The 13,844-nt window shown below is 40.6% G+C and overlaps 1 protein-coding gene across 2 annotated transcripts; it reads right to left on the bottom strand.

Moving 5' to 3' along the window:
- Nucleotides 1–288: 288 nt before the first annotated feature.
- l(2)gl (LLGL domain-containing protein l(2)gl) lies at nucleotides 289–13,816 on the bottom strand. 2 transcript variants are annotated; one of them, XM_065306401.1, is made up of 10 exons: nucleotides 13,387–13,816; nucleotides 13,126–13,253; nucleotides 5,166–6,495; nucleotides 4,628–5,095; nucleotides 4,275–4,565; nucleotides 3,694–4,213; nucleotides 3,376–3,634; nucleotides 2,444–2,687; nucleotides 2,256–2,305; nucleotides 289–1,536 (listed from the first exon to the last, which is right to left on the bottom strand). In XM_065306401.1, exons 2-10 carry the CDS (start codon nucleotides 13,207–13,209, stop codon nucleotides 1,456–1,458), a joined length of 3,327 nt encoding a protein of 1,108 aa, XP_065162473.1. In that variant the 5' UTR covers nucleotides 13,210–13,253; nucleotides 13,387–13,816; the 3' UTR covers nucleotides 289–1,455. The 2 variants fall into 2 exon arrangements, with proteins under 2 accessions (XP_065162473.1, XP_065162480.1); XM_065306408.1 differs by lacking the exon at nucleotides 2,256–2,305 and having other exon boundaries at nucleotides 13,387–13,814.
- Nucleotides 13,817–13,844: the final 28 nt, after the last annotated feature.

Here is a 13,844-nt window from a genome sequence, read left to right as displayed (position 1 = left end):
CAACTAAACCTACGAATAAAAATGTAATCGGAGGCTTATGCTTTTTAGTCGCATTTATCGATACAAATAGCACTCCAAATATAATTTGGAGAACTTGCAGATAATGTTCGGCAGGAAACACGAATATGTATTTACTAATTTAAAATTAGTTTGACTTTCACTCAAAATTGTCAGACAACCCAATATACACAAATCTATCATGTTAGTTAACAAACAGGAAGGCACAATGGTATTGCGTGATAATTTCTTGAAAACGATTTGCTTATTAAATGCTATGGAATGATTGCATAGTGTATAAATATATTTTATTCAAGTAATAATTAAAAAATCGTGGATAAAAAACGCTAAATATATATAATATAAAAATGCATCCATGTAAAATAGTTAACGAATAGTTAAAACATTATCATTGTAAGTAATCATCTCTTATATCATTTCGATAATATTATAAGGCCATAAGTTTCATCATACATAAGTTCGGTCATTAAGTATGTGTATCAATTTTCAATACTTCAAAATTTCAATTTTAGAGCTTGAAAAAAACCGAAATCAACTTGATCACGACAACAAACGAATACAATTATATAAAATAAAAATTATATGCATATAAACGAAAAACTAAAACCTCCACCGCGAAATAAGTGTTGAAATTGAAAGCCATGACATGTCATGTGTGGGGGGGGGTAGACTAAACATGAACGCACAAAAATTACCTGCGTTCGTTTTTTTTTGCATTACGTGAAACGGGTTTACTTATCGAATAAAATTGCAGCGTCTTAATATTAAAACGACACTTGTATAGTTTAGTTAGTACCTGCGTTCAGCTGCCTTGCAATCATAATTATCACCGCCATCGTTATTCGCCAGCAATAGTTGAACGGAGTTGTGACACAGCATCAACTTCGATCACATATCAACCGCAATTTGTACACTAGAACAGTGTAAATCTTATATATCATCGGTAAGTATGTATAAAAATTGTATAAATATTATTAGTGTATCGTATCGTGTAGCTGCAGATGCAGAAAGTTGAGGCGCCTATAAGTAAGTCATATAAAAGTTACAATTGCGATTTGTTAGGAAAATAGATGACCCTAGCAAGCTACCATCATACTTAGCCCTATGCTACTTGTTGTAGTATTAATTAAACTCATGTAAATTAAAGTGTAATAAACTTTTTCATCGACTAATTAATCTAAAAACGAAGGTTTCCCTAAATAAAGAAGGTGTTTTAAGTAGATCGAATGTGGTTTTGCTAGCTTTCAGTTAGTTAAGCGTAATCTAACTATCCACACATGTTCCCATAATTTGCTTAAGTATTAAATAATTGATATGGCAAAGAATTTGTATGCGTCTCGTGGTGTTCGAGGCGTTGCTCGGGAAGTTGATGTTGATGCGTGTGCGATGTATACCTAGAGGGTATGTATCCGGGGAATTTCATCATTGTTCAATTGGTTACCCACTCTCAGCTTCGAGATCTTCGGACAATGCCAGCGGTGCTTTTACTCCATGACTATTTGCCTGCAGGCTTCTAATCTGCAACAGACATTTATCAAATTGGTACAGGCATACCTATTAAAACACGAGAGAAACACTAATTAAAATAATGTACACGCGAGGGCATTGAAACTACTTGTGTTTAAGATACTTTAAAATTAAGCATAACTGAAAGATGTATTTCTTTTAAATTGTCTATTTTTCTACAAGTGTGGCAAATGAATTATGCATTTACTGAATTGCCTACGAAGTGAAATGCTAATTTAAATTTTTGTTCATTTATTTGTCGTCCCCCCTACGATTCAAACACGCGCAGGACTATGCAAATAAACCAGCACAGGTTTCCTTTTTCGCGATTACAAAGTCGTACAAGTGTGCTTTTGTGCCTGCTACCAATGATACTAAATCATATTAAAACACTGACAACTGGATTTTAGAACTGCGCGTAAACAATCTTCGTAATTAGCATTAACTCAGCCAAGAAATTATCGAAACAAAATAACAATTATTTCCGTTAAGTGTTTAAAGAATTTGCAGTTTCAATGTCCCGCCTTTTTATTAAATCGTTTTATGATTAAAATGTTAATATAGTAAAAGTTTAGAAATAAAATAGATATCATAAACTGTGTGAGTATGAGTCATTCGTCGCTAGTCCATTTTAATAAATTATATTTACAAGTGACAAAAACAGCTACGATTAGATGCACTACTGTGAAACTAACTAAGATGCACTAATAAAAAAGTCACAACTGTCTAACCTCGACTGCTCCCGGCTCAACATCAAGTGCGTCCGTCTCATTATTCTCAACTACAAAAGAAGCGCAAATCAAATGAAAACAACAAACACAACAAATCACCGACGGAGAACAGCCAATAAAGTACGATCAGTACACAAGTGATTTTGATTTCAACGGCATGTGATAGCAATGCTGTAGAAGAAACTCACCATCATCGGGATGCTCCGTCGTAGTTGTCGTGGTAGTGGTGTTCGTGACGACCTCCCCGCTCTGGTTGAGCATGCTCGTTGTGATCGTCGTCTTGGTGATGGTAATGCCCGACATGCGTGCGTTCAAATCGTCATGTGCGTTGATGTGGTCCTTGACGCTGTCGATGGTGATGTCGCCAATGCTGCTCGTCATAGTTGAGTTCATAGTTGAATTATGAATCGTGTCCGTCTCCCCGTTCTCCATCTATGGCACAAAATAATTTTGATTATCTCATTTGATGCAAACAGGGCGATTATCGCGCGCCGGAGGATTAAAAGCGTACAGTTAGGGGGACACATTTAAATATGGCATTGTAACGAGCAGTGGAGTTAACAGAACGAAAACAGAATCATAGTGACGTCATACAAGCGTTCAGGGTGTGCAACAATTAGAGTACGTCATACAACAAACGCTTCACCGGCAGAGATAGAGGACTATACAATTTTTAGCATGAGTTGCACGTTTTAGTACAGTTTAACAGTATTTATTTGGCTTGGTTTTGTTTAGAGACGTTTGTTGTGGCGTTCGGGTAGTTTTTACTTACATTTGCCTGACGGAGACGTCTGAATCCCCCATATACTCTACTCTAAGGTGCTTACAAATCGCCGCCGTTGCGTAGAAATACATTAGTCAAAACCGCAAGGTTTGAAAAGATACAAACTCTATAATGTGATCATCAATCTTTGCGTATTACATTTCCAAATAAGTTAGTAAGTTAAACTTCAATTCGCTCCTCTGCATTTGAATGATAAAATATTAAAGCTATAGTGACTACCCTGTTACCCCTTATGACGTACAATATATTATGAATATGTGTCGCTCGTGATGGACATTCTAAGTGTTTTGATTTGCATTTGATTTTTATGAATTATGAAAATGAACCTCAACACACCTTGTCGCCCACACTGTTCTCTTTGCTGTCGATAGAATTGCCATTGACGAGCGGTGCCTCCTTCTCCCTTTCCTCGTCTACTTCGTCAATCTCTGAAGGCGTTTCGGCCTCGGGCTCCTCCTTCACCGCCTCGGGCAAGGAAAGGTAGCACCTCGCCGAGGTGACTCGTCGCGTAGCGAGCGACAATCGCTGCAACTCTGAAGATGAGTGCAGATACAACGCTTCGGCTTCTTTCGTAAAGATTAAAGAAGATATTCCACTAAAATGCATAAAACACGATTATATGATGAGAGAAATGAGACAAGCCGTTTTACTTACTTTATGTCTTCCTTCCTCACGACAACCGCATTCAATTGCCGCTTGAGATCGGGTAAGGTAAGCACGAAGCAATCGCCAATATTCGTCAGACACAGCAAATCCACCTCGTTGTGGACGTCGTTGCTGTCTGGCAAGTTACAGGAGAAGTTCGCGAACGACATGCGACGAACTCTGGCGCCTTCGTGCGCAGTTAACTTGTACTTTCCGAAGGGTTTCAGCGCTGGCAGTGTGAAAATCTTGAACTGTTCTTCGGAGGCAATGATAACTCGATGCGGTTGAGTGGTCTCCGGCAATGGCGAGATGCCCTTCTCTACTTCCAAAGGCTCCGGCAGTGGCCGGCTACTGCTGTCGAGTACTGCGATGGCAATAACTGGCGCGCGATGTTTCAGCTGTATCTCTTTACCCAGCTGGCAGGTGACGTCGTCCGTATTACGCTTAGAGCCGGAGGGCACGTTTATTGTGAAGACATAGACAGCACCGGCGTTCGTGCCTGCCCATAAGGTTGGTACTGTGTTTTGTACTACATAAAACAAAAAACAACAATATATGTTGTGTAAAATATAAAAATTAATGCAACTCACCGTTGATTAAGAAAGTCCTCGCAAAGTATAAACAGCGTACAATGGAGCCCATGCCGTCATCTGTTGTACGCGCCTCAATCTGCCGTTCCACTGGCTTGGCCTCCAGTGGATTGCTAGGTTCATCAGTGCTCGCCGGCAGACGTCGAACTGGCGGGGACGTGGTGGTATTTGTCGTGGTGTTACTAGTACGCCGTTGTGAACGTCCCTTGCGCAGACGACGGAAGGACTCGCGCAGCGACTTCTTGAAAGACTTACGTCGTGAAATAGGTGCATCCCCAGCTCCATTCAAGTCTAGAAAAACCAAATTTGATATATTAACATTTTAAGACGGATATTTTTAAGTTGTAACCAACCATTCGGATTCAAAGTACACTTCACAGTCACAGGTTTATGCTTGACGTAGTCGTATAATGCCAGGCCATGGGAAGTGCCCGCCGCTACCAGTCCCCAATCAGCATGCAGTGTACAACAGGTCACTGCCGCTGGTGGATAAATCTGTAATATGCTTGTCGCCTGGAAACCACGTTTCTGTGTTATTTCACCCTTGCGCGGTGCTAGCTCACTGTGACCCTTCCACACAAAGCTGTCGCGTTCGCCGACGAGGTTCATTGTGCTGATCCTCACTTCTTCCATCAACATCTCGGTGTCGAATTTGGCTACCACCACATGACCTGCGGTGCCCGCCACGACCAGCGTGCCGGAAAGTGGACACAGCACAACACGCTTGACTGCAAATCGAGGATCATCGGTGTATGGATCAAAGACTCCAATTTTCTTGAACGGAGGCCAATCTTCTTCATCTTCGTTGTTTAAATCTTCATCTATTTACAACAACCAGAATAGTATTAATATAATATTTTTAGAACAGTTATAGAAAAGGTTACGACATACCATGCATGTCCTCGCCGGTGAAAAACTGTGACGTGCTGAATTTATAAATGGGCGTGAGGTTGACCGTCCCTGCGTCCCAGAATCGCACAGTGCCGTCCTCGTGGCCTGTGAGAAGCATCTCTCGGCGAGGTTGCTCCCCTTTCGAACATAACAACTCACCACCGTCGATCGGCCATGCTCGCGACGAATACAGATGCTTGGTTTGCGCTTTGCCAGCGTCCTTCAATTGATTCCAAAGGTCGTCAGGCACACCGGACACATACTGGCTGCAGGTGATCGCAGACGCATGCACAGGTACCATATAGGGCAAGTTCATCATAAGCCAGTCGTCTGATTGCAAGTCGATGGCGACGAGCTCCTCCTCAGCGAGGACAATCAACGCCTCGGGGTCCCCAGCGGCAACATCCCCATTTGCTTCTCCATCCGAGTCGTCCTTGTCGGCAGCGGTAATCACCACAAAATCAATCACTTTGCTGGTAAATTCAAACGCGACGTGCTTGTCGCCATTCATTACAGTGACGTTGAACCTCTCGCCGTAATTCGCACGAGGCAGACCACCACTGAAGACAATCAACGGCTCGCCCTTCAACTCGTACCGTTCGATCTTCAAGATAGCCTTGCAAGCAAATGGACCATAATCAGTGGTGGGTCCAGCGACGGGGTTCTCGTGATCGACATGCCACGTGGTGTGCGAACCGTCATTGTGTGAGGTAGTAAAGGATTGACCATCACGATGCCAGTAAACAGACTCCAGCTGTTGACTGGGTGTATATTTCTTCTCCACGCTAAAGTCTTTACGATTGAGGAGAACGACAAGTCCACGATTGTAAGCAATCAGAAGATGATCGGGTTCGCCAGGTCGTTCGGCAAGTACCTCCACGGCTCCCGGATTTAATTTATGTGAAGCATTTTGTAGCACCACATCCTGGTAAATAATCTCCTGCGACATCACAAACGAATTCAACTCCAGGACGTAAATATTGCCACCTTCCGTGCCGAGAAGTAGATTTTCGGCTTTGCTATCAACACAAAGCGCGCTAATCTGCTTCAACTTGCCCTCCATAGAATGACTCTTCACCTGCACCAAGGAGTTCTTATTCACTTCCCATAGGTGCAATGAATTGTCTTCGCAGAGCGAAACAACTCGTCCCGCATTCGGCAGGAAGGTGATCTTTGTAACAGCTACGTTATCCGCGTGCTGGCCATAGAACTCCACGCCCGGTTTTCCAAAAACCTTGATGGCCCCTGATGCTGTACCCACACACAACAGGCGCAGGGTTGGATCCCACGCCATGGCAGTGGGCTTGTTTGGAAAGCCATGCTGAAGCGTCTATGGAAAAAATGTCATCGCAAAACATTACAAATTGTTTAGGACACAAAAAGTTCTTCGACGAATGAATGAATGACTTGTACTTTATTGATTAAAAACAAACACTTATGACCTGACTAAGGCGTGCAAAGTAATCACGCATTAATAAGTCGCATGATGATATCACGGCGATAAAGATAATCAGCATCTCCAACACTCCTTGAAGTGTGCACGAGGTGTGGGTATTTTGCTCACTGATAAATAATAACTCAGCGAGTACGCGCATGATAATACATGAAAAACCTTTTAATATTTCCTTTATGAATGGCGCGTCATTATGTAAATGTAGTTGCGACGACCTGCTGTCTAATTACGACTTAAACAGTAGAACCGCTAAAACAACTACAAAACCAGAAAACTTTCCTTATATTTCATGCAGAATATTAAAAATATCAAATTGTTGATGATTCAGATGTCTTTGAACATTCATGTTGAATGCCTATCAACTCCGTAGAGTCACATATTCCACAGTGTGTTACACTATAGTTTTCTAAAAAAAAATATTTCGAGAATTATGCAAAATTTGGACTTCTTGCGTTTTAAAGGCTGTTCCTAAGCTCATACCGAGTTGCAATAGTTGTTATTTTCGTTGATTAATATTCATATTTCGTCAAGAATTGTAGTACGTATTTTTTCGTTGAGATTACATCAGCAGAATCAATATTGGATATTTTTCGACTTGGCCGGACTACGCTGCGTCATGTGAGTCAGAGTCACACTGGCCGCAAATCCATCCACCAAAAATTCTAATTCTTTTGGGCAGAATGCGGATATGCATCAAATCGAAATAAATTCTATCTGCAATTCGCGGCAAGAACAGGTACAAGGGGGTTGTTTACAATGTTCAGACAATTCAATTGTCAACGTTGTGCAAGATTTAGAAACAATTTTGAGATTTCTTTTAGAATTTTCATATCCGAAGAAAGTCAAATTGTAGTGGCTGAGGTCCAAATATTTTTGTCATGTTTTTTACAACTCATAACCCAAATCATAGAACCGCACAATTTGCACTTCAATGTGCTATAGAGCCAAACTTGCCCTTTAAAATATTACAATTGAAGTTAATTGAAGTCAATACTTTAATTTGGTAAAAACTAGCAGCTTCGCCCAGCATAACATATGAGAAAGCAACAAAATCCTGTAAACTACTGATGGTAATTTAGACCTGTGTGTGTATAAAATAAAATCTCCGCGTACGTTGAGCAGTTTTTACCGCGCTATATTTAGAGGTACCGCAGGTAATTCACGTTGATTCGCCTACGCGCTTGTTTGAATAAAAGCGCTTATCGGACGCGTTATCGTCTCAAGAGGCGACGCGCCACAGAGCGAATTGAAAATTGAAACATGCAATCTCTCGGTAAACCTATGAAACCTATGCCTATTGGATAGAGTTCAATATGCGTGCGTATCATTTTGAAAACGCGCTTAATTTACCGACCAGCTCCTCCAATCTCAGCGGATGGCAGGAGCTGCAATCAAACCGGCGTCGCAATTGAGTATCAATTAAACCCGTTATGTATGCTATGTATGAATGCTCCGATTGCGTCAAATTCCGGCACATCCAATGATGCTTTAAACTTTCAATTAACACCAAGGATAGGTCAAAACCGCAAACTTTGATATTCGAGAGTTGAATATCTTAACAAAAGATTGCTGTGTTAATTAAAGGTTATAAAGTGTTATGGTGAATGTGCGCAATAGTTTTTTTCATCATCAACCAAACTGTAAAATAGTCATTAACGCATATTTGGTCAGTTATTGCATGCATTATATTTTCACGATAGCAATAAAATTGCGTGTATTGGTGCAAACCTCGTAAATACCTACATTAAAATATTATACGTGGAAAACTGTGCAGATCATGTTGTATAAAGTATAGTATTATATTTTCTGCACTTAATAACATTTACTACAAACTCGGGAGTAATATTTTAATGTAAACTATATTTGCAACACATTCATGCTTAAAATTGCAGTTAAGTTGTTTTAAAATATAGAAGATAGAATTTGAAATATAAATATGTTCCCAAATTAATCAAGCGAAAACTGCTAGCGAAAAAACCTGTCATAATGGATAGAAAACAAAGATCACTAACAGATCTATACCAAGTTTCTGGTTACATAAACTACAAAATACAAAATTTAATACTAACCAATATTATACATGCGAATGTGCCGTTTAATTGTTTATTTGTGACGCTTTCGCTCAAAAATTACTGAATAAATTTTGATGAATTTCGTTACAAAGATATTTTTGACAAAGGAAAACGCAAGTAGGATAGGTACTTTTTATCGTAAAAATATAACTTGCATAAAGTTATTGAATAGCTTAAATGGAGTGATAGGGAGATGCCATCATTATCATTATTATAGTTATATAATTCAAACCGAGATGATGCTAAAGTGCATCAGAGTCGGCAGATTCGCTTACTTTTTATTGAAATTCTCCCGAACGAAAGCACAAGCAAGCAGCAGTAAAATTTAATTCAACATTCAGTTTACAAATATAGAACTAGACAGAAAAACTGTAATAATTGTACCATCTGATCCAAAGATAGTGTTTAATATATGTTAAAAAAAAATAGGAGTTAAAATTCTTCATCGAGCAATTTTGGTAATTATTTCCACCTGCGCTATATTTTCATTTTACTGCCTAGGGCCCAGGCAGTGAAATATTATGCCTGTGCTGATGACAAGCTATTGCCGTTAACACGTTGAGGACGGCGCGGTTTTTGGGTGTCTGTCGCATCGGGCGGCGTTTGAGCATTTTCAACTCCGTCTAATTAATTCAGCTGTGCGCCACTGGTGGTTATGCATTGCTGTATCAAAAAGCGATTGTTTTTGCAGTTGCGTCGCCATTTATTTATTTTCTTTGTAATGAATGCCTTTATCTTTAGAGTCCGACCGAAACTATGTGCGAACTGAGATGGCAAGTGACCACCACGACTTAGCCGCGAGTTAGCCGAACGACGCACGATAATTCACGAACACTGAGTTTCGGTTCTGCCAAAAGTTTCAGCCAATTTTGGCCGAAACCAAATTTGAAGCCAAAACTGAAACTTTTGTCGATCACTATTTATTATAATATGTAATCTGAGTGACACATTTGATGACAAAGATGCAAGGCCCTGATTGTATAGGTGAAACGAGGAGAAGATATAACCTAACCAGTGGTGTAGTCAAAAATGAATAAGTCTCGTTTCAAATGAGCCGTGTACCACCGGTGGTACACGCCGTCCCACAGACCAGACGCGTGTGTACCACCGGTGGTACACGCCGTCCTTAACGTGTTAAGTGATTATTTCACACTGTATGAGTACGAACGAGTACGTCCGCGCTAAATATACCTTTTAATTTTCATTCATCAATCGCACTCAATCGATGGCATGCCAATTGACCATTATCACGACTAGTATAGTACATGAACAAACTTCAAACTTAACATTGTTTTCAGTATTAATTGATCGAATATCTACTATGTATTTGAAATAAACTGATAACTGCAGCCGATAATTTCTAACATAAAATAATGAATTCCACTTGCAAAAAACCCAATGGATACATAGGTGTATATACGCGCAGTCGCTTCCAGCAACAATTATTGCACGAATCTAACAAAAACGACATGCCTCACAGCGCCAGAGAGAATGACTGGCTGCCGTAGCGCAACCGAAGAACGCCACGGCCAACAATGGACACGCCACATTTACATGCTGTAGTATCTATCTATCATGGAATGCGGTCTGCAAAGAATTTTTTCGCCGTCGATTCGTCGAATGTAACGCGAAATCTATTCAAATCTTCACACACATCGACCAACTGCGATCCGTCTCGCGTCTTCTCACCACCGACATGCATAAGAATTGACCAGCATCATCTCATCGACACCGATAAACCGAACAAACTCGGCGCTGTTTGTCTTCGCGATTTGAGACGTTAATTTACAAAGCAAGACAACCGCCTCAGTAAATATTACAGTTTGAATTACACCTCGCATGAATTCTATATGCACAAGCCGCATGCATGACTTTCTTACTTCTCTTGTTGGCATTGTGTAAAGCGAGCGCGTCAAAAGCGAGAAGAGAGGAGGAGTGTGAAGATGTGTGTTCCTACGTTTTCATTCGAGAATCAACGAGCTTTTTATTCCTGTACTTGTGTCGCTGTAAAGCGATGCATTCCTCAAATCGTAATAATAATGTAATAACCTAACCTAACTGTAGATGAAGATTGACGGCAATAAAAACGCGATTTAATTTCTTTTCGAGCACGTTGCGCTAGCGCACACGACCCAGAAGTGCGCGGCGTGGTAAAAGTTAAATTATTCATTAGATCATGCTGCGTTCAACACACACACACACGCACGTGAATATTACTGCATCATTTAATCACATGTACTTTCTTTTTCTTCAACTTAAAACTCCAGTTAAAACTTAAAATCAAACAAAAAAAAAGAGACACAGACTTGAAACGCGGGTTACAATCTGAAGTAATCTCGTTATAATTGCTTCCTTATTAAGTAACGTCAAACGTTTGTTCGACGTTGACTAAAACTCTTAAAACTCGACAGACTCTTTAAGTCAAAATTATACCTTTGTACCCCTTTCAAGTGTAGTCGCATAGGCAGGTACTCGTTGATTAATGCATACGCGTGTTCAGATTCTGTGTAGTAGATTCGGGCAAGTGACGAATGGCGTGCGTTGTGAATTGTTTGTTCTTCGAAGCATTTATTCCACAATCATTTACGAGTTGGAATAGTTTTATTTGCCGTTCGGCAGTCGATCGCCCGCGTGCCATTTACGCATTAGCACGACAATCACGTTTCTCTCTTTGGCTTTGACCCTGACGCGTGTATTAATCATCGAATCGTTCAGTCATTATACGGAAATCGCGCGATATTTCTTTATTTAGGTGCAGGCAAGATTTTCAATCAATTGGGATACTATCAATAATGGTCAATTGAAAATGCATTCATCAGATGCAACCAGTAGAGAACTGGAATTAAAATCGTTCATGTCATAAACATCAATTAGAACAAATTCCGCGTGAAACTAGCGTCAATCAAACATAGCTTGTGCGTAACAGTCCGGTATTGAATAATGTTTAATATAAATACACATATACAGGGTGGTTAGATTATACTTTTTTGTTATTGTTGTAATCAAAGAAGGATAGCAGTTCATATCGTTCATGAAAGAAAATATCAACTAAATGTGATAACATAACCTCCGAAATAGACGAAAATAGAACGGATTTCAAGTAAAAGTCTACGAATTATTAATTGAAACACTATTTTAGAAAAGTGACAAACCAATCTAAATTAATAATAGCGTTATTTACACTAGCGAACTTTAAGTATTTATAACTTGGTGCGCGATAAACGAATCAATAAAATGATTACTCATCTGGATGTTGAAATTACTATGAAATAATCAGAATATTCACAATTTCTTTTATCTGTCTCCCCTATGAATACTATGTGAACCATTTGCACCTTCAAACACTGATCATGAACTTATGTACGTGTTGTGTTTGCCTCTCTCTTCGGCCAAACTTGAGTGTCCACGAGTGTCCAAGTGATATAATGCTCATTTGCATGCTTCGATGTACATGCACACGATTATGAAAGGTATAGGTATAACGGCCTTTCACCGCACTTGACTCTGAAGCTCATCTCAACGTATTCTTACAAAATTGTCCTCTATGACTTCAACTAGAGCTTTTCAGGTAAGAAAAACATTGTTTATATTCATGTTATGTTTGCCTAATGCTCTACCCTGTACATCGACAACACAACAGACAATTTAATAAAAATTTTCTCAAGATTGCAGGCGCCTATTCATTGTAATGTGAATGACATCATAATCTTGTGATTGTCCTTGTTTCCACGTTGCAAACTACTGTATTAAATGAATTTGAAATTCTCTCTGAATGTACAAGAACGCGAAATATACCTCGGCTAAATTTGAAATTGAATCGTTATCAAGCAATCAACAAACCTGTTGCCAAACTGTAAGCGAAAAATAGGCTAGCAACAAATACAATGCACATCAACCTGTGCGGTATCAGCCGAAATCAAGTGTATCAACATGCTTGATTCATGTTCTCAACTATCCTCATGCTGTGTCCTATTTTTCTTCTACTTTCCTCGTCTGAAGCGCTTTTTAATTTGAGCACAGGTGTGGCAAGCGGGATAATTGCTTCGGCACTGATTAGATAACACCTATCAGTTATTTACACAAAGATTGCACTCTTAGTTCAAAGCTTCGTGCGGGCAGGTAAAAGTACAGCCAAACGGTGTATTATTCATCAAAAACACCCAACATGATGCTATAGATATGGAGACTGAATCATTGCTGGAGTCGTGTTATCACATTGAGACCTAGTATATTATTGTGTTATGATATTGTGAAATGTACTCGAATATTTCGAGAGTAATTTACTTAAAAGTTTTCATGGATTGGTTTGTGCCAAGATAATAGGTATTTATTTAGCTTGATACTGTTGAATTAAGGGCAAATTGACTCAATGATAACAGGTAAATGAGAGGTGCGCGATTGTCCGTGATATATACTATACAGAAAGAAAACTTACTCTGCGATATGAGAACAGCTCCTTCTGCAGCTTTTGCCGCTCGACCGTGACGTGCGGTCCTTTAGGCTTAATGAATTTAAACATGTTGCAATCTCGGAAGAGGCAGCACGTTGTCGTTGATGCAGCGCCTAAAAAAATGAGGATGGTATTACTGGTTTAGAAGGAGCATGGTTGTTGTGCTGTTAAGCAAACAAACAAACAATCGGCAAACGCGAACACGTTGCGAATTGATGACAAGCAAGGAATAAAATGTTTGTTTACCTCGGCGGGCGATTTGCAGGGCGGCGGCACTCTCGAAGCGTGCTCGCTGGACGCTCTCACAATGCGAAGGAGCTGGTGGTGGTCTTTCGAGTCTCAAGACAACGCACACCAACGCACCATAACACGTCGCGTTGAGTCACTGACCCAACCGGCGCGGCGAAAAACTAGGCGGGCTAGGCGTACGCGCGGCGGTTGAAGGCGGTCGAGCGCGGTCTGGGCGCGATGGACGCTCGTCGCTATGTGCTCGGTGAGCCGCTGATCACGACCGATGTCGCGCTCGCGCCGCGTGGTTTGCTGCGCCTCGGGGACAAAGTGTCGGCGGCGGTGCTGCCTGCCGGTGTAGCGTCTCGCTGCCTGCCTGTTGCGCCGCGCGGTAACAGACCGACTCACAAAACCACTGTGACACGCTCGTCGCTGCGCCGCGCTTGGCGTACTGGCTACACACCTTTGAATTTACC

This window comes from Atheta coriaria, unplaced genomic scaffold (genome assembly GCF_025399875.1).
Source record: "Atheta coriaria isolate IRGN ID8LTWV9N9 unplaced genomic scaffold, Caltech_Dcor_3.1 hic_scaffold_1_pilon, whole genome shotgun sequence".
Classification (NCBI taxonomy): Eukaryota; Metazoa; Arthropoda; class Insecta; order Coleoptera; family Staphylinidae; genus Dalotia; species Dalotia coriaria.
This window is presented reverse-complemented; position numbering and strand designations above follow the sequence as displayed.